A 27,286-nucleotide genomic window follows, 5' to 3' on the forward strand; every position below is an offset into this window, starting at 1 on the left:
TGTTAGAGTTAGTTCCAGAGGGTTAGCGTGAAAGACATTAAAATTGGGACCTTAAGGTGTTTAGTACATGAGTACAATTCAATTCTTTCTTGTTACCACTGTATCTTTTGAATACACATTTATCTTTGATCCTGCAGACTCTAAAAATACTTTGTTATTTTTTATTATAGCCACACAGAATATGCGCTTATATTCAGCTGTACTTATCATATGAAAATAATACTATTTTTTAGGCTACGCCTTTTAAATCTAACTCCTGAATGTTTGCTGGAAATTAACAAGTACCCAGGAGGGGTGGATGGGGAAGTGGTTGTTAAAGAGATTGGACTTTACATATGACTGGGACTTAAGCTAATTGTTAAGTTCTGATGCTACAATACAGGAAATGAAGACAAAAGCAAAGCATTACAGGAGCTTTTGATACAAATGAGAATTGCCTTTTTCTGATTTGTATGGTTATTCCTCAGGTTAACCAGGAAAGCTTGTTTCTCATCGCTTCCACCTCCCTTTCCACCATGGTGAAGGTTTTCTAGGATTTACTTGAATGTCTCTTTTTACTTCTGATGCTAATTAGAAAGATTGGTGGAGAAACCTGTTCTTTTACTACCTCTACTGTTATGTGTCCTGTTTCTTTGAGGTTGAAATATTATAATATAAATGGTCAGACTTTTGGGGAATTTACCAGTTAGAATTTCTTAAGGTGCAGTGCTTTTTTGAAAAATACAGTCATCTTCATTTATTTAGTGGCTACTGACGGCCTTTTGAATGTCAGTTATCATTTCAAAATCTCACTCACCTCTTCATCTTAGAGAATCAGTACCTTGCCCAAGGTCACATTATCTAGTACATGACACAGCTGGGATGGAAATCACATCTTGATTTTTAAGTCCATGCTTAGTGCGGTCTTGCACGCTGCTTGTATTGTCATCCTATTTATCATCATTTCCCATGTTGAGCTTTTCCGGTAATCCTTGCTTAATTAATCGATTAGAAACCAGTGTTGCATTTCAGAAGGTTGAACTAACACACCATCTCTCTATACCTTTTTAAGCAACCCGTGGCAATTTCAAATTTGATCCGAGTAGCCAATGTGTGGTTGAAGTAAGCTGACTTTTCTGGTCAGTTTGAACCCAGAAGCTGTGTTATTGACGTGTTTTTCTGTACTTCATTTTGGGAGGCTGTGTGTGTCTATTAGAATCTGTTCTATTCTTGATCATACTTGCTGTTGTGGGAAAATGGGAGACAATTTCATGGTAATGTTGATGAGTGCCGATATGGAAATCATGTATTTGACTGTTAATCATGCAGGCTGCCTTTCGAGGTCAATGATGATACTGAGAAAACTATTGATTGATTGATTGTCTGCAGTGGCATCATCCACGCCCCTTTCCACCCCCAAGTTACCTTTCTGCACGTAGAATTGCTCTAGGTATTGATTCTGTAGTTTTTTTCCTTTTGATGGTTGTTCTCACATTAAGCCCTGAACTTTAAAATGCACTAAAATCATATTCTTCAAGATCTTATTTAGAATATTCAGCCACATCACATCTCCCTGTTTTTTCCCCCTCTCTCCCTTTGCAGGATGATGAAGTGGTTCTGCAATGTACCGCAACCATCCACAAAGAACAACAGAAGCTGTGCTTGGCAGCAGAAGGATTTGGCAACAGACTCTGTTTCTTGGAGTCTACTTCCAATTCCAAGGTAGGATGAATCTTTTTGAGGTTATTCAAATATTCGGATTTTACTAGTGGCTTTAAAGTTTATTATGCACGCTCTGCTACAATTTGTGGGATGCATCCTGTATAAACTAGAGGGGGTATGGACTTTTTCTTTCTTTCACTTATTAATGGAGCGAATTTAAATTGAGCCCCTACTGTATGCCAACAACTAGGGTATGGTGCTTAATGAAAGTAGACAAGGTCCTTGCCCTCCGGATGTTGGCTCTCCAGGAGGAAACATAAACGAGTAAGTAAGTGATATATGTAATTCCAGAACTGATAAAGGCTATGAAGAAAATCAAAGTAATAGGGTTGAGAGTGATACGGGGAGAACTTGCTATTTCACAGAGTGCTTAGGGAAGACGTTTCTGAGGCAGTGACGTTTGTGCAGACAAGAAGGAAGTGCAGGAATGGGCAACGCCATGTTCTTGAGCATTCCAGAAAGAGGAACCAGGAAATATAATGTCCTGAAGTTAAGAAAGAGTTGCAGAATGTTTACAGACCAGCAAAGGAGGCCACTACAGTTGTTGAATGAAGGGCTTGGTGACAGGAGATGAGGTTTCAAAGGGACCAGATGATGTAGGACCTCAGAGGCCTGATTAGGAGTTAAGATTTCTTCCTAGTGTCAAGACAGAGCATCACAGAGTCATTGGAGCAGGCGGGAGGTGTGATGTTATTGACATATGCAGAGGATTGTTTTGTCTCTTATAGGAATTAGACGATGTAGGAGAGCAAGAGTTAGAGCATCTCCTTGGAAGGAGCCTGCAAAAGTCCAGTGAGCACTGATGGCTGCTTGGGGAGGGAAGGGACCACGGCAGCAGTGTAATGTGGATGGATTTGGAGTGCGCTTTGAGGATGGAGAGGATTGGCTGGTAGATCCAATTGTGTTGAGCAAGAGAAAGAGAGGAAACAAAGATGTCTCCGGTGGAAACTCAATTAGAAAAGTCAACGTAACAGTATTTTGCATGACATTTGTTAGTTTACAGAGTACTTTACACTATCTCATTTAATTCCCACAATTAGATAATGTAGTTATTGCGCTATTCATTTTAGAGTTGTGGAAATGAAAAACTGACAGGTATTAAGTACTGTATTTTAAATATTCAACATGACTTGAGTAGCAGTGTTACTTACATTTAGGTCTTTTGGTTTCAAAACCCTGTTTCTTTCCTTTATACCACAGTGCCTCTTAAGTGATTCTGGAAAATATTGTGAAAAGCATATATACACATTTAATTGTAATAATTATACTTAATTTATAATAATTTAATTATAATAATTAATTTTAATAATTTAGTACCAGGTAACTTTATTGTAATCATTTAATTTATTATAATTAATTATAATAATTTAGTACCAGCTGATTTTATTAATATCATAGTAGTTTGTGGCAAGACAATATGTGTTTTATAAGCCATACTTACATTTATTTTCAATAAAGAGCTTATTGAACATCATCTTTGTACAGATCACCACAATAAGTGCTGGTTGTGAAAAAAATATTTCTTCTTAAAAAAAGAAAATGCTGAACATTTTAATATTTAGTATTTTCTTTGCGGTTTCTGATATTTTCTTAGTAGCAGGGTCCAATGGACGACTTTATTAACTCTTGTTCTTTTAGTTCTTAATATGAGAAGTGGTTTCAAATACTAAATTTGAACGCCCCTTGTTCCACAGTAGGGGTGCCGTGCTGCAATCAAGGCTCTGAAATTGGGCTAGGAATTCATTGAAATTGGTTATTCCTGTTGTGGATTCTTGACAGTGTAGTCACTACTGATGACTGTGTGAACCAAACGTTTTAACCCTTTTTATGGTGGTCTTACCTAATAACCTTCCTGAATGATCTGAAAATTTTCGTTTAGGATGAGATACTGAGAATGTTTATCTAGCACAGAATAAAGAAGCAGTTGAAGTCCGATAAACCATTGTGTACTGTTTTTCTAAGTTCCTTACGACATAAATAACCGTTTTCTTTCCGCTGCTTAGATTACCTGATGGTCCTTCCACTTTGTCAGTTTTTTTCACCTCTCCCTTTGCCTTTACTCCCTCTGACGTGTGTGTCTCTCCTGGAGTTTTCTGCCACTGCAACACAACTTGTCCTCAAAGCCTGTCTTACACGGACCTTCTGTGTTGCTGTTTTCCAGTGCCCTAGGTCTCCTCTCTGTGCGTGAGTGTTTTGTTTATACTTCTATTAATGTTGGCACTCAGACTTAATTCTCTTTTGTCTGTGTTCTACCTTCTTTCCCACATCTGTACATACCTTCAGGTATGCAAATCTGTTCCTGAACTCCCTGGAGGCCAGAGCGTATCTCTTTCATTTTCTTATCTTCCAGTACCAAGCAAAATGCCTTGAACTATTAGGTGATCCGTAAAATTTAAGGGATTATTAAATTAGTAATGGAACCAATAGTCTTAGATCTATTATATTTTTGAGATAGATTTTCCATTGCTCTATATCTGAGTATCTGTTTAAAAATATGTAAACCCTTGTCCATATGTGTTTCATGGTGATATAGTTGTATTTGACTTTCATTGGTAGCAAATGGGAAATGCTCTTTTCCTTCAATTTGGTGTGTACTGCACTTGTTCTAAAGGTAGGGAGAACAGAATAATTGTCGATGGTAAGTAGTTAGACACTGAATGCTGTAAATGCATTCCTGGAAATGATCCCAGAAATATCTTAAGCTGCAGAGCCTTTTAATCAAAGGCAGGGCCTACTTTTTCAGGATGACTGTGTTTGATGCTTTTAGGATATCTGTTCAAGCTGATTTCTGCCCTTAAGAGAATGGATCATAATTTCAGCATAGACAATCTTGCAGAAAATATAAACATTTAAATTTCATGATATGTTTAATTCATTATTCATAATTATGCGTATTTACTATGTAGTCTTTAGATGAGTAAGTTTTTGTGTATATTTTAGAATTTCAAAGGAACTAAACTTAATTTTAGGAACTAGTCACTTTGAGGCAACCTACTTTGTTATCATTAAAAGTTTCAGGAGGGAATGAGAAAGTATCGTTTTTTAATCTCCTTGTAAGTACACATAAAAACAGACATGGCTGCTAAAATGGCAAAACTCCAAACCCACGGACAATATAATATCCTTCAAAAATGAAGGAAAAGAAATCTCTATGAATGGTGACAGCAAGTATGAAAGAAGTGGAGGGAAGGCAGTGTGATTTCTGTTTTCTTCCCAAAGTGCTAGCAGGTACTGACTGGAAAGCAGGATGGCCCAACCTGAAAACCGCTCCTAAGGCTAGCAGGGGGCAAAGGCGCCATGGTGAGGTTGGAAGCTTCTGGAGCAATCTCTGCCCTCTGGAGTCCTGAAACAAATCAGCTGAAGTTTCCTTTCAGGGCAGAGCCTTCTTGTGAGGACAGATTGCCAGGAGCAGACTCCTAGCGGAGCAGCGTGCTGTGGGGAAGGGATAGAGGAGGAGCACATACAAGCGGGAAAGGGAGACAGAGCTAGGAGATCTCGTGAACTGTTTTGAACAGCAGGTGGAAATGACAGAACAAGGTGCTACAGAGCTACTAAGGTAAAAACAGCAACAACAAAAGAGAAACAAAAACAGAAAAACACAGTCCTGACCTGTCCCCCGCTCCTAAGAGGACACCGGAATTTATCACAGTTAAGCATCCACGGCCAGTTTTCCTTTAGTGGGACTTGATTGCCTGTAGAAATTGTTCTGCTACTTATTCATCTCTTATTTTTCTTTTAGATAAAATTTATGCCCAATTTTATATGTATAATATATGAGTAATATAATTTATACTTACTCACCTTATTTACCTATATAATTATATTTATATATATTTGTGCATATATAATTTTATATATAAATGAGAGATTAAAAAAATACAGAACAGGTAATGTCTGTAGGCAATCAAGGCACACCAGATAAACAGCAAGCTCATAACGTCTAAGTGATGTTTCAAAATGATCTAAAAAATTCAGAAAATGAGAGACACTGTGAAAGCATAGCTTAAATTATAAAGTCATGTGAAGTGATTAGAGAAAAAATGATTTGAAAAGAGAGCTGAAATGCATCAGGAGAGAATAGCAAATAAAAGAAAGGTTAATTTTAGAAATGAAGACTAAATTAGAAGGAGTACAGGAGTACATAAACCCACAGCTAAAGAAATGATTAGAATAAAATTAATAGTATTAAATGACTATTAGTGAAAATAATTTAAAAAAAAGTGAATTAAATGCCCAAGTAAAAAACCTGGGAAATGAACAAGAAAATGAAAAGAAAGCAAAAAAGATGGCATCAATAAAGATACAAAGGAAATTGATGCTTTAATTAGAAAAAATATATTTGAAAAAATCAAGAGAGACAAACCACTAATCAAGGAAAAAAGAAAGGAAGAAAGCACAAACACTGAAAACTTAGGAGTGACATGGGAGCAGGTAAGGAAAAACAACACGGAGGAATTTGAATCAGAATAGAGGAAATTAAATAATAAAGGATCAGTTTTCCCAATTGTATGCCAGTAAATATGAAAATCTAGATGAAGTGAATCATTTTCTAGAAAAATTATGTTTGCCATAGATTGTTTAAATATCCCAATTTCCATAAAATAGCTAAAAATTTCTCTGAAAAAAAAACAAAAACCAGGATCAGATAACCCTTCCTTAACTATGCTACTTATAATATTCTCAATCATAGTAAAAGAAGAAAAATTTCCAAATTTATTTCACCATGTAAGTATGACAGACATTCTAAAATCTTACAAAAAAAAATTTTCCAAATGAAAATACAGATAAATTTCACTATGAATCTGATGTAGAAATCTGGAAGTAAATGTTTGTTAAAAAGCCTACACACCAACCTTACAGCAAAACAAACATAATGACCAAGTGAGGCTTAGTCCTGAATGGAAGAGTGGTTTGATATTAAAAATCCATTATATAATTAATCAAATGAACAGCTCTAAGGAGAAAAACCCTTTGGATCTTTCCGTAGATGGAGAGAAGTCCTGAGACAAATATCAAATTCTATTTTTGTTAAAAAAAATTTCAATACATTTAGATTCATCATTTTACAAACACATGCACACACACTTTAATTTAAAAAAATCAGTTTCCTGTTTACAGATTCCTCTGTAAAGAGGTTGAAGTGAGGTGTGAGTTAAAGAGGGATGTTCGCTGTCTTCGCTGCCATATGTGGGTGTGTCGGAGGTAGGAGGCCGTGTGCTTAGCTGAAGAGATGTAAGACTGGAAATGAAGAAGAAAATCATCTCTAGTTGCAGGTGATTTCGTCAGATCATCATGAGACTCCTGTAAGAATCCGTGGAAAAACGACAAAAAAAAAAAGATGGAAACCCAATATGTGCAAATTACGAAATCAGTATATAGACCTGTCCAGTCTGTGGCTTTCACGGATTCAGACTAAAAACAGGAGCTACATTGGAACGTCTGCATGCATGGAATCGTACTTCGTATATATATGGCCATCCATGTCTGGATGAAGTTTACATACATTATGTCAGAAAAAGGACTAATAACAGTCTTAGGCCAATCATCTGCCTGTATAAAATTATTCACCTTTAATACTATGCATGCTTACTTGCTATTTTTCTAGCAGTATTAATTTAGTAGTAATGTGTATAACATTTGTATATGTGTAATCATTAATTTCATCCATGTTTATGGGATCAATACATTTATGAGAATGGTAAATTCAGAGTGCTGTTTCTGATTTGTTTGTAGAATTTTTAAAAAGTCAAGTCAGGTTATAGAGTTTTGTGACAATATTACTGTTATGTGGGAAAGAGCACATGCTTAGTCCTAGGGATCTTTTACTTTCTAAATACAAAATCTGATTTCCATTACTTATGTTTTTAATTAATGCTCTTTAAAATTTGAGTAACTCTGGAAATGAAGTGGGATAGAATGAGGTCATGAATATTTTATTTTGAATGGTAAATAACTGACTATAATTTGTATTTCTGAGGCTAGTTTTAATTATTTTAATTATTTAGATAATTATTTAATTATCTTATCTTATAATTATAAGAAATAATTATATTTAATTATTTCTTTCTACTTGACACACCATTTTTTAAAAAAAATAAGATTTCACATTCTTTGCTAATTGGATTCTAGTGTGGATAAGTGAATGAAGTATTGAACATGGTCAGGGCTGATTTACTTTTGCTGGTAGCCATCCATTATAGCAGAAACTCACACTCCTGGCCACAGGTAAGGCAGTATCATGCTGTGACTCTTCCCCTTTCCTTTTCATTTATAATCATTTTATAATCAGTAAACTACTTGATTCAATGGGATAATTGCCAGTAAACCTAATGTTCCTTTGGTGATTCTAGGGTTCTAATTTTAATTACGTAAAGAACGAATTCCTATTTGGTGTTTATTCATTTCCATCAGGCACATCCAATAGATCAGCTGATTTTAAATAAATATTCTGTGTTTTTTCATAAGTAGCAGAGTAACTTTAATCAGCTCGGATGGACTAGACTAGATTGAACCCCCGTTCAAGGACTAGGGGTGTTAGTTTAAACAACGATCCAGAGGGGAACGGAATAGCTGAAACTGCCTATGGAGTTGTGTGAAGGATTGCCCGAGAATCTGGTGTGACAGTTTCCCTGGGGACTCATGATTTGGCTATTCGCGTTTAGGACGTGCCGCGGGTTAGAGTAATGAGCCATGGTTAATACTGGTCATTTCATGAGATGCTCTGTGCCAAGGAGTCTCAGCTTGTTCAGATGATCAACACTCATGGCGATACAAATACTTTAAAATAATCAAATCCCTAACTTTGTACTAAATTAAATTCCAATGTCTACTAGGCTATTAAAACAAAACAAAACAAAACAAAACAAAACAAAACAAAACAGTGATAGTCTACAAATGCGTCAGAACAATGATACTGAGAAAGAGTTGAAATTGAGAAGGTTGTAAACCTGGGGAGCATTTTCGCCTGAGGGCACAGTCATGCGTCTCATGGACCCCCAGTGTCCCACTGGAGCATAGTTTGAGGATTATTGCTTTGTGCAGATGTAATGATTGGATTAATAATCATGAAGTATGTCCCCCTAAATGAAAATTCTGCTTTTATTTCTTTTAAAGTAAAAGCCATTCTTGTTTAATGGCCGTATTGCTTAAAACCATGATGTTTTTTTAGGGTTTATTTTTGTGGGCTCAAGACAAAGATAGTAAGAAGATTTTTAAGATGTATTTCAACCCAACAGTTTAACGATTTTTGTATTTCTGAGTCTTGCCTGTATCCACCATATATATAAAGCAACATTTTTTATTAGACTTCCAAAAAGGAATTTGAGCCTTATAGATAGAATAATATCAAGAGCTCTTACCATTTTTTCCAATTTCTACTGTATTGTGTTAATTAAAGGTATTTCTTCACACAATGGAACATGATACAGCAATATTTTACTTTCCCTGACTTCTTCTTTCAGCATATTATTCACCATCATAAATAATCCATTAGGGTATTAATGATGCATTATAGTTGTGATATTCCAGATGAACTGCTCTTCTTATTCAAGTGAGAATTTTTGAATAATGAAAATGTCAGTGTAAGATAAATGCTAGATGATGTAAGAAAGAATCACTTTAAAAGGAGAGTTTTTGAAACATCTTAAAGTACAGATACTTGCTTCTTGATGTGCTTCCCTTAAAACTTAATTGAAGCAATAAAACAGAATTACAGGAAATAAATATCAACATTATTGTTGATTTGTTGTTCTCTTTACCTGAATCACTGTGACTTCCATAGAATTATTGAGCAAAAGGGAGGCAGAAGAAAAAACAGTGTGGTTGGGAAAGGACATAATTTGTCAGTAACCATAATATTGTTTCTCAAAATTCTTGTGTTTTTGCTATATGATTATTACTTTGCCAACCTTTTAAGGGGAAAACAAAGTAGATGACAGGAATGTCAAAAGAAATAATCTAATAATGTGTGTATATCTAGTCTATACAAAATTAATGACTGCATACTTAAACAAAGTTCTGGTAGAAGAGATGAGTCATGAGAAAATATCTATCAATTTTTGGCAGATTTCTATATTGGGACAGAAAAGGACTGTTAAATTATGTTCTGTGGAAATAATTCGTTCAATCTGTTTTAAGCATGCATTGATTCTGCTACCTAGTTAGGAAAGGATGGCAATATAAAAATAAAAAAGAGTCATAACTAGAAATCTAGATGGAGAAAGCATTTGGGGACTGCTTTAATAATGTGACGTTTAATGCATTGCCTTATGAGCTAAAAATTCATTCTGGGACTGTTTCAAATATTTTGAAGAATTCTCATTGTAGTCAGAGATGTGCTCCATTTGTATTACTTTGCCATTTGTTTCTTGTTACACATGGAAAATGAAGTGAAAACTTAAACACTGAAATTGAAGACTTAAAGGCAATTCCATCTGTAATCTGGAAGAGATTGCTACTAACTATGAAGCTGATGGAGACAATTGGAGACAATCTCCATGGTGTTTACCTGTGGCGTATACAGATTCACTTCAAACACTGAAAAAGCATTGGAAGACACTTTAATTCAATTTACTGTCTGCCTCTGACTCAAAGACCAAGCGCCCCGTGCCAAAAAGTGAAGTGAATGGCAATCTTTTGTACTTTTGCACACTTTCTCACATCACTTCAGACTCGTCCCCCCAGATAACTAAAGGACAGGAAATGAGAGGGGCTGTTGCTGTGGGCACTGGTAGGTAAGCAGGGTAATGAGATATTCCATTCTGAAAGCACCAGTCCCCCAAATAAAGTGCTAAAGGTACGTGCAGAGACAGGGGGAAGCCCAGGCTAGGATTTGTGACTTTGCTTATGGTATATCTGTTTCAGTGACAGAAATCAGGGGGAGGAGAAGCTGTCAGAACAGGTGATCAGAGGTGAATTAAGTAAAAACCTGAAAACTGTACTGATATTGCACACCATCTTATTTTCTATATCTGAAAGCAAGATTTAAATAAATATCATGGAGTGAATGCATTGCAGCAAATGATGTAACCCAAGGGTTGGCACTCTTTTTCTATAAAGAGCTAGATAGTAAATATTTTAGTTTTTGTGGGCCACATGTTTTATGTCCTGTATACTCAGTTCTGCCATCATAGCATGAAGGCAGTCACAGTTAATATGTAAACAAATGAGCATGGCTGTATTCCAGCAAAACTGTATTGATGGATACCGAAATTTGAATTTCACATAATTTTCATATTATGAAATATGACTCTTCTTGTGACCTTATTTCAAATGAATGTAAATTGTAAAAGTTATCCTTGCCTGTGAGCCATACAAAAACAGATTTGACCCACGGGTATAATGTGCCTATCCCTGATCTAACATACGGGAAATATTGTATTCCTACAGGGGAGGCTAGAACAAAAGGAGTAGGAGCAATAACTAAAGATACAATAAAAGTTTCTGCCTGTAAATTAAACGTATTCACGGTTCTTCATTTACCTGTTTGGAGTTGAGAAAGAGAACTCTTCTGGCTGGAACCATTAGTGAAGGTGGAAGTATGGCATTTGAGTGGGACCTTGACAGATGGGTAAGCACAAGTAGGTAATTAATGAATGTGTTATGACATTTGAACTGCTGAGAGAAGAAATGGTTAAGACATGGATACAGATAAATAGAGTGTGATGTGCATACAACCTTTTCATAAGGAAGACATGACCAAAGGCACAGAGGGAAAGAGGCATTTGTGTCTGACTTGGAACTCCCCTGTATTCTGTTGAATATGAGACATGGCATCAGTGCTGTGTTGACCAGCCTCAAGTTTATTTGAAAGATAAAGGGTTGTACTGAATGCTTTTGAACAGTGGATTACGTTATTTCATTTGTTGTTACTTACTGATCTGTGCATTTAGACATGCATCCGCTTCCCTGGATAAACTGAGGAAACAGTCCAGCCTGCTTGATTTCGCTGAAAGATGACATACCTTTGAATATGATATGTTCTTCTCCTGGAAAAGGCTTGGACAGGTCTTCACCTGAAGGAAGCCTCCTCATCTTTTAAGGCAGGGATTAAATATGCCTTCCTCTGTAAAGCCTTCCTGCATTTAAAATGCACCCCCTCATCCCTGCAAAATGAACTAATTGAATAATTACTCTCTCTCTCTTCCCCCGTCTCAAGCAAAACAAATGCCTTCTTTAAATGTATTGCTTATAGCTATATCCTGTGTCACTTTACTTTAGGGTTACTTTTTGTCTTTCTCTAATTATGAAAGCATCTGCAGCCAGAGGCAGCCTCTTGTTCATCTTGTATCTCAGATCCATGTAGTACATTTTTGAAGGAAATACCTGCTCAATTAATGTTGATTGATTTTAATTGATTTTCTCCTTCTTTAGGTCTGTGGCTTAATTAATATTGATGTATCTGTTTTGACAGTTCACCAGCTCATTTGGCTTTTTTTTTTTTTCCTGCTGTACCCTCCAAAGAATGCACAGTCATTTTCATTCTACTTCAACGAATTAATTTAATGTCTTAAATGTTACTAGAATAAATATTCATATTTATGACTATAATAATACTTAATCCTATATAGATAGATAACCAATTGGTGCAGTGCGTTTTCAGTAATATTTAATTTGCTATTTTATGTGAAAGATAAATTTGTGGTAGCATGCTCATACATAATTTAAAGATTCAGATCCTTTACAGGGAGATTCTTAAAATATACAAATGATCGTCGACAAAGCCTATACAGAATCCTAAGAATTCTAGCCAGCCTGACTTCCTATTTTCCTGGCTTTCAAATATGCAATTCCCTACATTATTTTGCAGTAAGTAATAAAGAACTTGACATCATATTTCTATTTTATTTAAATGAAATTATAGGTCAGGCAACATGCCTTGTAAAATGCATAACATATTTTACCATTAAAATAATCTTTTTTTCTTGAAGAACTTAAAATCAAGCTCACATGGCAGAAAAAGGAACAAAAATAACCAGAGAAAATCACACAATGTTTGTTTAAACACTTGTACTGGTAGATCATTTAGTAATTGTGGGAAGTTCTGTAAGATCTTGAAGAAGGGAAATGTCACTATGAATTGAGTAGTCTAGAGAAGTTTTAGAGCTGAGTTATGTTAGACGTGGATTCTAAAGTAATTGTGGTAGTGGCGTTGGTAAAGACTGTATTACCATATTGGTAAGGAATATGTTACCAAATAAATTACCATATATTGGTAAGGACTATATTACCAAATAAATAGGGGGAGGGGTGGCTGAACTTGGAGATGGCCAAGAAGGGGCTGAAGATGAGAGCAGTGAGAACAGTAAGAAGAGGACAGGATGATTCAGAGACAAAAAAGCACAAAGATCATTTTTGGTAAGAAGAAAGTGATAAACAGTATCAGCCGCCGTAGTGAATCTGAGGGGGTTAAGGAATGGGAAAAGTCAAATTTGTGTAGCGTGCCATTGGAGAATTTAGGGTTGTTTCGATCTTGTACTGAGATTAAAAAACATATTTGCCTAGGAGGTAAATAAGCACGTGAAAAGATGGCCAACGGTATTAGTTATTAGGGAAATGTGTGATAAAAGCACAATGAAATACCACCGCGTACTCTCTAGAATGGTTGAAATTTAAATGGCTGTCGATACCAGGTGTTGATAAGACCAGGGGTTGATAAAACCAAAGAGCAACTGCCACTGTCACCTGCTGTGAAGGCAGATTGGTACAGTTACTTTGGAAAAGAATTTGGCAGTTTCTTATCATGATAAACATATACTTACCATAAAATCCAGTATTTTTACTCATTATTATTTATCTAAGATTGCAGATGTTTCTAATGAAAGCCTTGCACTCAAATGTTTAGACCAGTTTTAATTCATAAAAGCCTAAAAAATGAAAATTTCCATCAGCTGATGAAGAAAGACTACCAATGAAAAGAACTGAAGACATTCAGTTATTCTATTTATATAAGATTGTAGAAAGGTAAAACTGTAGAAAAAAAGCAGATCAATGGCTGCCAAGGACTGTGGGAGGAGAAGGGAATTTGCTGCAAAGAGACATGAAGAGACTTTGGTGTGATGAAAATGTTGTGTTTTATAATTGTGGTGACAGTTACTTGATTGTCGGTGATTGTTAAAACTCAAGAATTATACACTTACAAGTGGTAAATCTTACTCTGTAAATTATACAAAACTGATTTTTTAAAAGTTCCAAAGCACAAACAACAAATCACAAATAAAGATAGATTTGATTACATTAAAATTAAAGGCTTCTGAACAGCAAAACTGCCACAATAAAATTAAAGCAAAAAAGACAAGCCTCAAGTAGGGAGAAGATATTTTTAAATGTGCATATAAAATTGCTTTTTTATACTACTATCCAGAATATATAAAAAATTGCTACCAATTAAAAAGGAGAGAAGAAATATCCAAGTAGAAAAATATTCAAAAGATATGAAGGAGAAATTCACAGAAAAGAAATCTCAGATGAGCTCCAAATATTTTAAAAGATGCTCAAATTTATTAGTATTAAGGAGAGTGCAAATTACAAATTTATTCTAGTTCACATCTGTGAAATTGGCAAAACTTGGTAAGTTTGGCAGTGTTAAATGATGGCAAAGATGTGAACTAATGGGAGTTCTCATACATTCCTATGAGGAGTTTAACTTGATATTATCACTTTTGAGAGCAATATGATTATATCTAATGCTTAAGATATGGTACTGTAGGACCTGGTAAATTCCCTTCAAGGAATGCATATGGCCTAGATTAACTGTTATACATTGGCTCATGGAAGTATATATGTAAGTGCCCATTTTAGCGTAAAGAAAAGATCTCTGAATGTTCATTGGTGGGATAATTGTGGCGTGTTAGCAAGGATAATTCCTAGAAACATTATATTGAGCAAATTACAGATTTGTGTGTGTGTGTGCGTGTGTATATTTATTTGTGTGTGTATATATATATGTATATGTATGTATATATTTGTGTGTGTGTGTATTTGAGGAATAGAATCAGGATGAGGTACCTACTGGTTATCAGTTGTACATGTAATCATTCATTTTTTAGTTGTATGTAGGAAGATGTGTGTTTTTTATGATATTATTTTCAATTTCTGAAACATTCTGTTAGAAAACATCTTATGGAAAATGATGCTTGATTTGTGGCCAGAATGTATTTAGAATTTAAAATTGCCCTTGAATAATTAATCTAGGGGATTTTGCTGGCATAGGAGTTGTAATAGTTTTTTCCTTGTTCACTTTGCTTTTTTCGAGGTTATAGTTTAAAAGCTTGCAGCAGAAATGCTATAGTGAAATTTTACTGTAATTCAGGATTTAGGGTAAGAGTAAATGATCGTCTATGTGGTGAGTAGGAATAGAGGAATAGAGAGGAACTAAGATGTTTAACCTAAAGAGCTGTATTGTGACTTCACGTTCCACGGGGCTCTTCTAGCCACGAATAACTAAAGCTCACCACTGGTCTTTTAGTTCTAAGTCTCAGTCTGTAGAAAGGCATATGGCCTAAATCAGGGAGGGTCCCAGCGTTTATTCAGTCTCCCCTTCTCATGGAGATGTTGCCTGTTCATGGCATCTTTCTAATTTTCCCAGATATAGCCTCTCAATAGTTTTAAAAATGCAATGTTACAGATTGCTACTTTTGGTCATTCTGGAAACGAAACCTGTTGGCCAAAAACTGAAGCACTAAGTGTCATTGGCTTTTTGTGCATCAAAGATTTAGTTCATGCTCATCCAATGTGCAATACAAGTTGGGGGGCACTGCTGCTGAAGGTTCCTCAGGAACCCTGGTTGACCAGAGCTGCGAATCTATAATGATTTCAATTGTCATAGCAGAGAAGGAAAAATGATGGAGAACGAACTTTCTCTTTTCAGTGGTTTGGTCTAGAGGAGACACATATTGCTTCTGTTTGCAGCTAATTAGTCAGAACTAGTCTAATAGTTTGATCTAACGTCAAGTGAGCTAGAGATATTTCCCCCCTGCTGATCTCTAATCTACTTTATATCTCTGCAAGTTTGCTGTTTCTTGTCATCTTATGTAAGTGATGTCATACAGTATTTGTCCTTACGTGCCTTGCTTGTTTTGCTAAGCATAGTGTTTTCAGGCTTCTTGTTTCTGCATGGTTCATAACTTCATTGTTTCTTATGGCTGAATGGTATTCCATTGTGTATATGTGCCACATTTTGTTTATCCGTTCATATGTTGGACACTTGGGTTGTTTCCACCTTTTGACTATTGTGACTAAAGCTGCTATAAAGATCTGTGTACTGGTGTCTGTCTGAGACTCTGTTATAACTCTGGGTATAAACTTAGATGTGATTATATGGTAATTCTCTAACTTTTTGAGGGCTACGCTATTGCTTTCCACAGTGGCTCTACCATTTTATATTCCAGCCAACGATGTACTATAGTTCTGATTTGTCCCCATCCCAATACTTCTTATTTCCCCCTTTTTAAAATAATAGCCATCCTGGTGCACATGAAGTCGCATTGTGGTCTTGAATCACATTTCCCGAATAGCTAATGAAGTTGGACATCTTTTATTTGCGTATTTTCCATTACTTCTTTAGAGAAGTATCTATTAACGTCTTTTGCCCACTTTTAAATTGGATTGTCTTTTGTTGTTGCATTGTAAATACTCTTGTTATATTCTGAATATTAAGTCATCACCTGATATAAGGTTTATAACTATTTCCTCCCATTCTAAAGGTTGTTCTTTCACTTTCTTGATAATTCCCTTTTATGTACACAAGTTTTAAATTTTGATAAAGTTTGGATTCATCTATTTCTTTGGTTGCTTATGCTTTCGTTGTCATATCTAAGAATGCATTGCCAAATCCCAAATCATGAAGATTTGTCTCCATGTTACCTTCTAAGAATTTTTGTTTTAGTTCTTGTGTTAGGTCCTTGATCCATTTTGAGTTGATTTTTTTCCTGTGGTGTGAGATAGGGTTCTACTTTCATTCTTTTGCATGTGGCTGTCCAGTTTTCCCAGCACCATTTCCTGAAGAGACTGTTCTTTCTCCATTGTGTGTACTGAGCACCCTTGTCAAAAAGAGTTGGGAAGTTTGCGGGATCACAAGTCTGTTAGAATGCAGGGCACTGTCACTTGGGCTGAAGCTCAGAGTATCAGGCTCACTATCATTTAGTGAGGGATGACAGGGCATATGTCATGGTGTTGTTGGATCTGCCAGGCCACAGAGCTGGGCGTGTGTAGCGGCACCCCATCACCAAATGGAAGTGGTCTGTATGGAACTGGGCTCAAGCAGGCCCTGGAGGAGCACACAAGTAAGTTGTATGAGGAAGTAGCCTAAATGTCCATGGTCCACACTCTTGCTGCATTACCGTCTCTCTCCTAACCTGCATTTGTGGCCTCATGGGTTCCCTGTTTTTCATTGGACTGAGAAAGAGAAAAACTCAGCCTTGGTTTACTGATGGTTCTGTGTGATGTGCAGGTAGGTTTCAACTGAAGGTTGACAGAACAATACAACCCCTCTGGGATATTCTTGAAGGGCAGTCGTAAAGGGAAATATTCACACTGGGTAGAATTTTAAATAATGTACCTACTGATACATTTGCTTGAAGGAGAAATGGCCAGAGGTATGATTGCATACAGATTCATGGACTGTGTCCAGTAGTTTGCCTGAATAGGCAGGACTTGGCGGAACATGATAGGAAAATTGGGGACAAGAAAGTCTGGGGAAAAGGTGTTTGGATAGACATCACTCCGAATGGGCAAAAAATGTGAAAATATTTCTATCTCATGTGACTGTTCACCAAAGGGTGACTTCAGCAGAGGGGGATTTTAATAATCAAGTGGATTGAATGACCTGTTCTGTGGTTATCTGTGAGTCTTCTTCCAGCCACTCCTGTCGTTGCCTAAGGGGATAATGAGCAAAGTGGCCATGCTGTCATGAGGGTATCCATGGCCTTAGCAACATGGACTTCCACTTACCAAGGCCAATCTGACCATAGTCACTGCAGAGTGCCCAGTATGCCAATGCACAGACAACACAGAGTTCTCAATATGGTCGCATTCCCCACGGTGACCTGCCGGCTATCCGACTGATTACATTGTACAACATCCATCATGGAAGGGTAGCATTTTGTTCTTATTGGAACAGATATTTACACTGGATACAGGTTTGCCTTCCTTGCATGCAATACTGCTGCCAGAACTACGATTTGCCTTGCCCACTATCGTGCTGTTCCACACAGCATTGCTTCTGATCAATGAACTTACTCTACAGCAGTGTTTTCGTGCTTATGGAATTCCCTGCTATTACCACATTCCCCATCATCCTGAAGCAGCTGTTGTGATAGAATGATGCCTTTTTGAAAACTCACTTATACCACCGGCTAGGTGGCATAATTGCAAGGCTGTGGCAGTTCCTTGCAATCTTATACTCTATTGATCTGCAGGTCTTAGTTCCAAAGGGAATAATGCTTTCACCAGGAGACACACCAGTGGTTCTATTTAAGTACAAATTAAGACTGCTACCTGGCTACTCTGTACTCCTCATGCCTCTGAGTCAACAGGTGAAGAGAAGGGAGTTGCTGCATTGGCTGGGATGACTGACCTTGATTACAAGAGGGAACTGGACTGCTTCTACTCAATGGAGGTCAAAAAGAGGATGCTTGGAATATAGGAGATCCCTTAGGGCTTCTCTTAATACTACTGTGCCCTGTGATTAAAATCAAAGGAAAACTGCAACAACCCAATCCAGGCAGGACTACTAGTGGCCCAGACATTTCATGAATGAAGGTTTGGATCACTCTGCTAGACACAGAACTATACCAGAAGACGGGCTTTCTGAGGGCAAAGGCTGTATGGAGTGGGTAGTGGAAGGAAGTAGTTATAAGTAGGAGCTACCACCAGGTGACCAGTTGTGAAATTGAAAACCAGTAATCATGAATACTTCTTCCTTATTTTTTGTGAATATGTTTGTGTGTAATATATATGAATATTGAGCAAATAGCTTTGTTTTCTTCCCTGTCATCTCTTTATCATATAACATAAGATATATTAACTTTACATTGATGCATTTAGTTACAGTATATCAAGAAGAGTGTATACTACCCTCCAACTCTGCATCCTCTTGTAGGGAAGGGGTTAGTGAGTTTTTAGTTGTCTGTAGCAAAATTCTATCATAGTAGCAGAAGTATAACTTTTTTATTGACTTTATTTAGAGATTATGTGGTAAACAGTTGTGTGTGGGTGCGGATTTGCGAAGGAGTGGGTTGTGATGGTTACTTCTGTTTCCATTTGGCTGGGCTGTAGTGCCCAGTTGTTTGATCAAACACTAGTCTAGATGTTGCAGTGAAGGTGTACTGCAGATATGACTAACATCAATGAGCAGTTGACTTTAAGTCAAGGTCACCCTTAATACTGTGGGTGGGCCCCATCCAATCAGTTGAAGGCCTTATGAATAAAAATTGAGGTGTCCTGGAGAAGAACAAATTCTGAGCCCCAGGCTGTCAGGCTTCTCTATGGTTTCTGGACTCAAAATTGCAACATCAGCTGCTGCTAAGTTTCCAGCCTGCTGTTCTGGCCTAGAAATTTTGAATTTGCCAGCGCCCACAGTTGTGTGAGCCATCCTTTTTATACGCACATGCAATTGATTCTGTTTCTTGGGAGAATGTGGACTGACATAGAAGACTTATTATGGAGATCACCTGGTACAAACAGTTAGTTTTATAAATGAACAAAATAAATCCTATAATGAACAAAATAAATCCTAGTGACTCACACAGAGTCATAGTTAACAACACTGTTGGGGCTAGATAATAAAGAGATCAAACTGTGACTAGATATAGACAATATGTTAGTAGAGAAAATCTAAGAGAATCTCCAGATTAATTATTAGAACTAATGCTATCATTCAGCAAAATTGCTGGATATGGGATTTATATACAATATGATTCCTGTATGTCGGTAATAACCAATCAGAAAACTTGGTAGAAAAATGTTATTCAAAGTTACAATAGAAATTATAAGACACAAGGGATCAAATGCAATAAAGGATATATGAGATCTCAATGGTGAAAATGTCAGTCTTACTGATAGATGTGAGAGTAGACCTGAGAATGAAAGAGTATATTCTTTGAGAAAACACTGAAATATAATTATAGAAGGTGTAACCAAACTGGTTGTAACTAAACCCATGCAGTTGGTGAAGATTCATAGACAATGTTAGCCCTGTTGTTGAATATGTGTTGCCAGTTTTAGGCTGACATTGGGAGAATGCATTGTGTGTGATGTTAACCTGAATGTGATGTTTTAGAACTATATGTAATCCTTTTTATGTAGTCTCTGTTTGCAATTGTTCTAGTTTGGTAGCTTCCGGAATGCAATATACCAGAAACGGAATGGCTTTTAAAAGGGGGAATTTAATAAATTGAGAGTTTACAGTTCTAGGGCTAAAAAAATGTCCTAATTAAAGCAAGTCTATGGGAATGTCCAATCTAAGGCATCCAGGGAATTATACCTTGGTTCAAGAAGGCTGATGACGTTCAGTGTTTCTTTCTCAGCTGGAAGGGCACATGGCAAACGTGGAGGTATCTGCTGGCTTTCTCATGGCTTTACAAAAAGGGACTCTCTCCAAAACGTTTCCTCTTTTAAAGGATTAATGGAAACTGTACAGAAGCTATTAGATCAAAAGTTACCACTCGTAATTGGGTGGGTCATATCTCCATGGTAACAATTAAATGCTCCCAGCCAGCAGTATTGAGTGAGGATTAAAGGACATGGCTTTTCTGGGGTCCACCACAGATTCAAACTGGCGCAGCCATCATTATATCTATTAAAAGAAGTAGTAGAGAATATTAAATTGATAAAAGGAATAGCAAATAGCTTTTACAAAAATTATTCTACAACACAGCAGATTACTATTTTCAGTTTGCCTTGTTTGGCAAAAAGAATCATTTTCAATTGTATTAAAAATACCAGAATAGTAATTATAACCGCTGTAGGTGCTTGATGTGTGACTATGGACCGTGATTAATGTCCTTCTTTCTCAGTATCTTCAATTGTGGAATTTGTCAGGTAATAGTACTTCATGGTGTCATTATAAGGATTTTATAAGGTAAATATAAAGTGTTTTAAACAGTGCCATTTGTAACTTCACAGTAAATGTCCTAAGTTGTTTTTACTGCTTATTGTTATTAGAATTTTTACAGTTTTCTCCATTTCTGCGGAAAATTAAATGTGAGTAGATTCTAAAAACAAGTTGAGTGGCTTTACAGAAGAGGTTCTTTCTCTAAAAGTTAATTAAGAGTAAAAAATAGCCCACAGAGGTTGTTTTGGTTTACTAAGGCTCACAGAGTGCACATACCAGAAATGGGTTGATTTTTATAATGGAGATTTATTTGTTTACCAATTTACAGTTTTAAGGCTGTGAAAATATTCAAATTAAGGCATCAAGAGAGAGATGCCTTCCTATGTCTCATGGGAAGGCACATGTCTGGTATCTGTGAGTCCTTCGCTCCTGGGATTCCTTGCTTTCTGCTTCTAGTTTCAGTGGCCTTCTCTCTCTGCTCCTGTGGGTCCTTCTTGCCTCTCTGGGCCAAGCTCTCTGGAATTTTCTGTCTTTTATCCTTTTGTAAAGGACCCCACTATGAATGGTCTGGGCCACATCTCAATGGAAACAACCTACCCCAAAGGCCCCTCCTACAGTAAGTTTGCAATCACAAGAATAGATGACAGAACATGGCCTTTTCTGGGGTACTTGGTAGCTCCAAACTACCACAGGGGGTGCCAGTAGATTTCATATTTTTAGAGGTAGCAGAATTGGTCATGGACAGTTCGAAAATTTATTGGTTTTCCATTATTAAAAAAAGGACTTTTCTCTTTTTAAAATTTCATGTGTTCTGTGAATTTTGAACAATTTGTCCATTAATCCATTCGATAAATATTTACTGAACAGTTGGTAGGTTTTAGGCTCCACAAATAATAGACATGACCCCTGCTGTTAAGCTTTTATGCCTGTTGTAGAGCCGGAAAGTAAATATTTATCTACATATCATAAGTGCTATATCGGGGCCTGTACAAGATGCAAATGAAACCCCCAAGAAGATCCCCTTGTTCAGTCTTGGGCTTTCTGTAAAGCAATGCCCATGTCAAATCCTGGAGAATGAGTTTGGCGAGCCGTAGGAAGAATCTGGAGATTAGCAGAACCTGGCTATGCAGAAATCAGTTTATTATAGCAACACAGAGGGTAGGGAAGCCTACCTTCTATCTAGGGTCACTTCTCTCAAGTATAGAGTTAATATTTCAAGTGACATTCACTTTCAAGGGTTAAGTCCATTTTCTAAAAGATAATTGAGCGCATTTGAAAGGAATTTGGAATGAAATTAAATTTTGTGACACTGCTTTTAAAATATTGGTGTTTTATCTCCATGGATAAAGCATTTCATTGTGTATCTACCCAAGCACTGCTTGCATTGAACATCTGACATTTTTATTTCGAATGAGCAAAGTGAAAGAAACCAGTAATAAGTTAATAAGGTTAAAAGCTATAAGTTAGTAAATGTACTACTTTGATATGATGATGACTGTTCTTATATATCTAAACATAAGAAATGATTGACACTCTAAAAAACTGTGCTTCAATCCATGTTTAAAAATGTTTTGTCACTTTTGGTCTAGAGATACTCTGAAGTAATTTCCACTTGTCTTAATGAGAATAGCATTAGCAATTTCAAAATATATCAAAGTAGAGTAATAAAGTAATATTGCTTTTTAGGGATCTCCTTAATACTTTTTAATTGCTTTCTATAATAACATTTGAGCAGGCAAAAGTGAGTTGGGTTAAAGTATAAAAGTCATTCACCTCAGTTGAATCGAATTGTCAGTTCTGAGTAGTTAAGTTATCTAATGGGCTAATGATCAGAGAACGTGATTTTATTAAGGGAAACTTCTAAAGCAATATATTGATAATGATTTTGGAGATGGAGAGACATGGATTGGCAGTATAGCATTTGTAATATGAACTCATTCATGAATTAGAATGTATTAGGAACTCTTAAAATATGTAGCCCCCCCTTTTTTAAATTTATTTATTAAAAAAATTAACAAACCAAATAAAACATCAACATATATAATCAATAATTCACAATATCATCACTTAGTTGCATATTCATCATTTGCATTAATTCAGGAAAAGAAATAAAAGACAATAGAAAAAGAAATAAAGTGAACACAGAAAAGAAAAAAAAGATTATACCCACCATACCCCTTACCCCTCGCTTTCATTTATCACTAGCATTTCAAACTAAATTTATTTTAGCATTTGTTCGCCCTATTATTTATTTTTGTTCCATATGTTCTACTCATTTGTTGACAAGGTAGATAAAAGGATCATCAGACACAAGGTTTTCACAATCACACGGTCACATTGTGAAAGCTATATCATTATTCAATCATCCTTAAGAAACATGGCTACTGGAACACAGCTCTACATTTTCAGGCAGTTCCCTCCAGCCTCTCCATTACATCTTGAATAACAAGATGATATCTACTTAATGCATAAGAATAACCTCCAGGATAACCTCTCGACTCTGTTTGGAATCTTTCAGCCATTGACAGTTTGTCTCATTTCACTCTCCCCCCTTTTGGTCGAGAAGGTTCTCTCAATCCCTTGATACTAAGTCTCAGCTCATTCTAGGGTTTTTCTCAATCCCTTGATGCTGAGTCTCAGCTCATTCTAGGATTTCTGTCCCACGTTGCAAGGAAGGTCCACACCCCTGGAAGTCATGTCCCACGTAGACAGGGGGAGGGTGGTGAGATTGTTTGTCATGTTGGCTGGAGAGAGAGGCCACATCTGAGCAACAAAAGAGGCTCTCTTGGGGGTGACTCTTAGGCCTAAATTTTAAGCAGACGTGAACTATCCTTTGTGGGGTTAAGTTTCATATGAACAAACCCCAAGACTGGGAGCTCAGCCTATAGCTTTGGTTGTCCACACTGCTTGTGAGAATATCAAGAATTCAACTTGGGGAAGTTGAATATTTCCCTGTTCTCACCATTCCCCGAAGGGGGCTTTGCAAATACTTTTCCACTCACTGATCGAATCACTCTGGGATTCATCGGGGCATCACTCAGGACAAACCAACAAAATCTCATGTCCTACCTGAGATTCCAAGTACTTCTGGTGTTCAATCAAACTATCTACATAAGTTATATTAGGAAATTGTAGCCCCTTTTTAATGTCAAAAAAGAACTCTTAATATGATAGTAGCTGTACTTTTAGTGTCTATTGAGAAAATGGAAAATTACTAAAAATCTAACATGATTCAAAAACAGTATTATATATTTAAATAAGATGTATTTGATTACTCAAATACATTGAAAAATAGTAGTATATGCAATTGCATATATGTGTATCCATACACATATCTTCATATGCAGTAACATACATACGTTTTTAAGATGACATAAATTATTCAGTATGCAGAAATGCGTCTCGAGTATTTAGAAATGCTTCTGGAGTATACAGTTTCATGGTTTCACCGATTCCTTCTTATAATCCCTCTGGCTCATGGGTTGGCAACCGCAGAACTGTGGGTTGAGGATTTCAAGAAGACTTGTTTAACTAGAATACAGAATCTTTGTGAGGGGAGTTAGTGATTTAATATTGATGAATGCTGTTTTTTTGAACAGGGAAGTTACTTAAAATGTTTTTCAAACCAGTTTTATAATGCTTGGAATAAAAATGGAATGAGAGAATGCTTGAGGAAGGGAGAGAGGATTGCTTTTTGCAGTAATCTTAAATATAATATACTGAAAAGGCTGCCCTACATTGGGCAAAAGGGAAGAGCCCTGAAAATTTGGAGAGGAAAGTCTTAGCAGGTCTTGGTGATATATTTTACATTGTAGTCAAGTTTACGTAAAGTTGAGATTGAATTCCTTAAGCCTGGAAAAATTTAAAATATGATGCATTAGATAATTTTAAGAGACATTGAGATGTGCCCTATCTGCATTTCTGTCAATTATTTAAAATATAATTAGAATGTGCAATTAATTTCATGAGGTTTTAGAGTCAACATAATTTCTATGATATTTTACATTGTAATTGAATCTTACCAAATATGTTGATGTATATTGGCTAAAATTTTCAAGAAAAATTGTCTAACATGATTAAGTTTGAGATCTTATAGTCAATTTTTCAGTACAGTTGATATCCTTTTGTCACATATATGATGTAATTCAGCCGAGAATTTAATCAAAAATAACTTGTTTTAAATACATGCTTTATATGATGTGCACATGCACAAATAAGTAGAGATATTTAATCAAACTGCAGTGATAACTTTCCATTGAAAGGAAAAAAAATCAATGCCACTGAGTTTGAACTTTCTCTGTCATTTGCATTTAAGATAATTTATTTAGATTCTTTAATTCAATAAACACATCGAATGCCAGCTATGTGCTAAATAATGCCTAAAATTATGGGGATAGAGAAATGACTAAGATAAAGTTCATTGTCTCAGAGATTTTTAATTCTTTGGGGAAGATAAAAAGGCAATACCTAATTTAATTAATAGTACCGTGGAGAAAAATCGAAATAAGTAAGCTAGTAGTAAATGATAAGATGGCTACTTTAGATTGGTTTGTTTGTTGGAGGCCTCTCTGGGGAGGGGATGGTTGAGTTGAGATGGAAGCAGGCTTTGGACATCTAGAGGAAGGAACATTGATGCGGATAGAAAGAGTGCAGAGATAGGTAAGAATAGGTGGACGGTTCAAAGAACAGAGAGGAGGTTATGTGGGTGGAGTCCAGAAGGTAAAGGGTGGCAAACAATACGAGGTGAGAAGGAGGAGGTAGGCAGGTTCCAAATCATCAAAGGCTTTAAAAGCTGGAGTAAGTGGTTTGTTTTGTATTTTAAGTTCAGTGGAAGTTATCGGGTTGTCTTAAGCAACTGTGTTATAGGATCTGTTTTATGTTTCTAAATGGTCGTACTGGTTGCTATGTAGAGAGTGGATTGGAGAAAGCCAGAAGTCTTGTACTGAGGTGGCGATAAGGCAACAGAAGTAGTTGGATTTGGTATATGTTTTGGGAGAAAGAATACATTAGACTTTTGTTGGATTGGATTTGATGGGTAAGGCAAATCAAATAAAAGAAGAAAAGATTTGGGGAGTTGTTCAGTACCTTGTTGAGCTGAAAGAAGATTGGTGGAAGGCACAGAGAGAGGAATAATTATGAATGTTAAAAGTTCTGTTTGACTGTGTTAGATTTGTGACGTCAAGTGGAGATGCCAAATGAGCCACTTAGTCTGGAGTACTAAGGAGACACCAGGGGTAGAGCTAGAGAGCTGAGAGTCATTGGGTTATATGATAGTATTAAAAACCATGTGTTTAGGTTAAGATCACCTGGGGGAATATGGAGCTGTAGAAGAGAAGGGGGCTCTAATCAGTCACCTACACATTTAGAGATTAATCAGGGGAGAATGACCCAGATAAGGACATAGCTGCCTTTGAGTCTTCTAATAACATCAAAACGTTCTCTGAATCCTTATCATCTAAATAAATTGATACAATACACTAAGCATTTAATAATGCACAATGCCATTGGGGACTAAAGTGTAAATGCTGTATACAGTTTAATTTTAGTGGCAGTATATTTTGATGCTACAAAAGTAGTAGAGTGTGTGATGAATACAAAAATCAGAAAACACGTCTGGAAATTTTTAGCAGGTGACTGGGTTTGGAAAAATAAGGAACAAAACAGGTGTCAGAAATACAAATGATAAGAGCAAAGATATAATTATAGTCATATTCCTTCGTGGGAGAAGAAAGAAAAATGAAAGTAATCAAAACCTAAATTCCAGAAATATTAAGACCTGAGAGGGAGAAGAAGATTGATTTATAAGGAAAAGGGGGGAGAGGAGAATAACAGAAGACAAATCCACGACAATAATCTATGGATTTAAATAATTAAAGGGAAAGGCTTGAGTTAACTTTTATGGTTTATTGTAAAAAAAAAAAAAAAAAACCGCAGGAACAAACAAGGCATATGCTCTTTGGTGTGTTTTTAAAGGGAAACATCTTTAAACATTTTCTTGTTTTATTATATTTTGTTTGTTTGTTTGTTTTTTACATGGGCTGGGGCCGGGAATCGAACCGGGGTCCTCCGGCATGGCAGGCAAGCACTCTTGCCCGCTGAGCCACCGCGGCCCGCCCCACTTTGGTGTGTTTTAACACAAAGTGATGAGTTCTGTTCTAGTTTGCTAGCTGCCGGAATGCAACACACCAGAGATGGATTGGCTTTTAATAAGAGGGGATTTATTTCATTAGTTCTTCAGAGGAAAGGCAGCTAACTTTCATCGGAGGTTCTTTCTTACAAGGGAAAGCACAAAGCGATCTCTGCTGGCCTTCTCTCCAGGCCTCAGGGTTCCAACTGGGGTGATTCCTTTCTGCATCTCCAAAGGCCTGGGCTGAGCTGTGAGCACTAAGATGAGGTATACTGAGCTGCTTGGGGTTTGTTACATTGTGCTCTCTCATTTAAGCACCAGCCAGTTAAGTCAAACATCATTCATTGCAGCAGGCACGCCTCCTAGCCAACTGCAGATGTAATCAGGAACAGATGAGGTTCGTGTAC

At 36.5% G+C, this 27,286-nt stretch overlaps 1 protein-coding gene across 1 annotated transcript in view; it reads left to right on the forward strand.

Moving 5' to 3' along the window:
- The window catches only part of RYR2 (ryanodine receptor 2), a 779,580-nt gene that overhangs the window by 202,723 nt on the left and 549,571 nt on the right, over positions 1-27,286 (forward strand). Inside the window, exon 2 of the mRNA XM_077168436.1 lies at positions 1,582-1,701. Within this exon, the coding sequence (XP_077024551.1) occupies positions 1,582-1,701 (120 nt within the window). The remainder of the gene's footprint in view (positions 1-1,581; positions 1,702-27,286) is intronic.

This window comes from Tamandua tetradactyla, chromosome 7 (genome assembly GCF_023851605.1).
Source record: "Tamandua tetradactyla isolate mTamTet1 chromosome 7, mTamTet1.pri, whole genome shotgun sequence".
NCBI classification, from domain to species: Eukaryota; Metazoa; Chordata; class Mammalia; order Pilosa; family Myrmecophagidae; genus Tamandua; species Tamandua tetradactyla.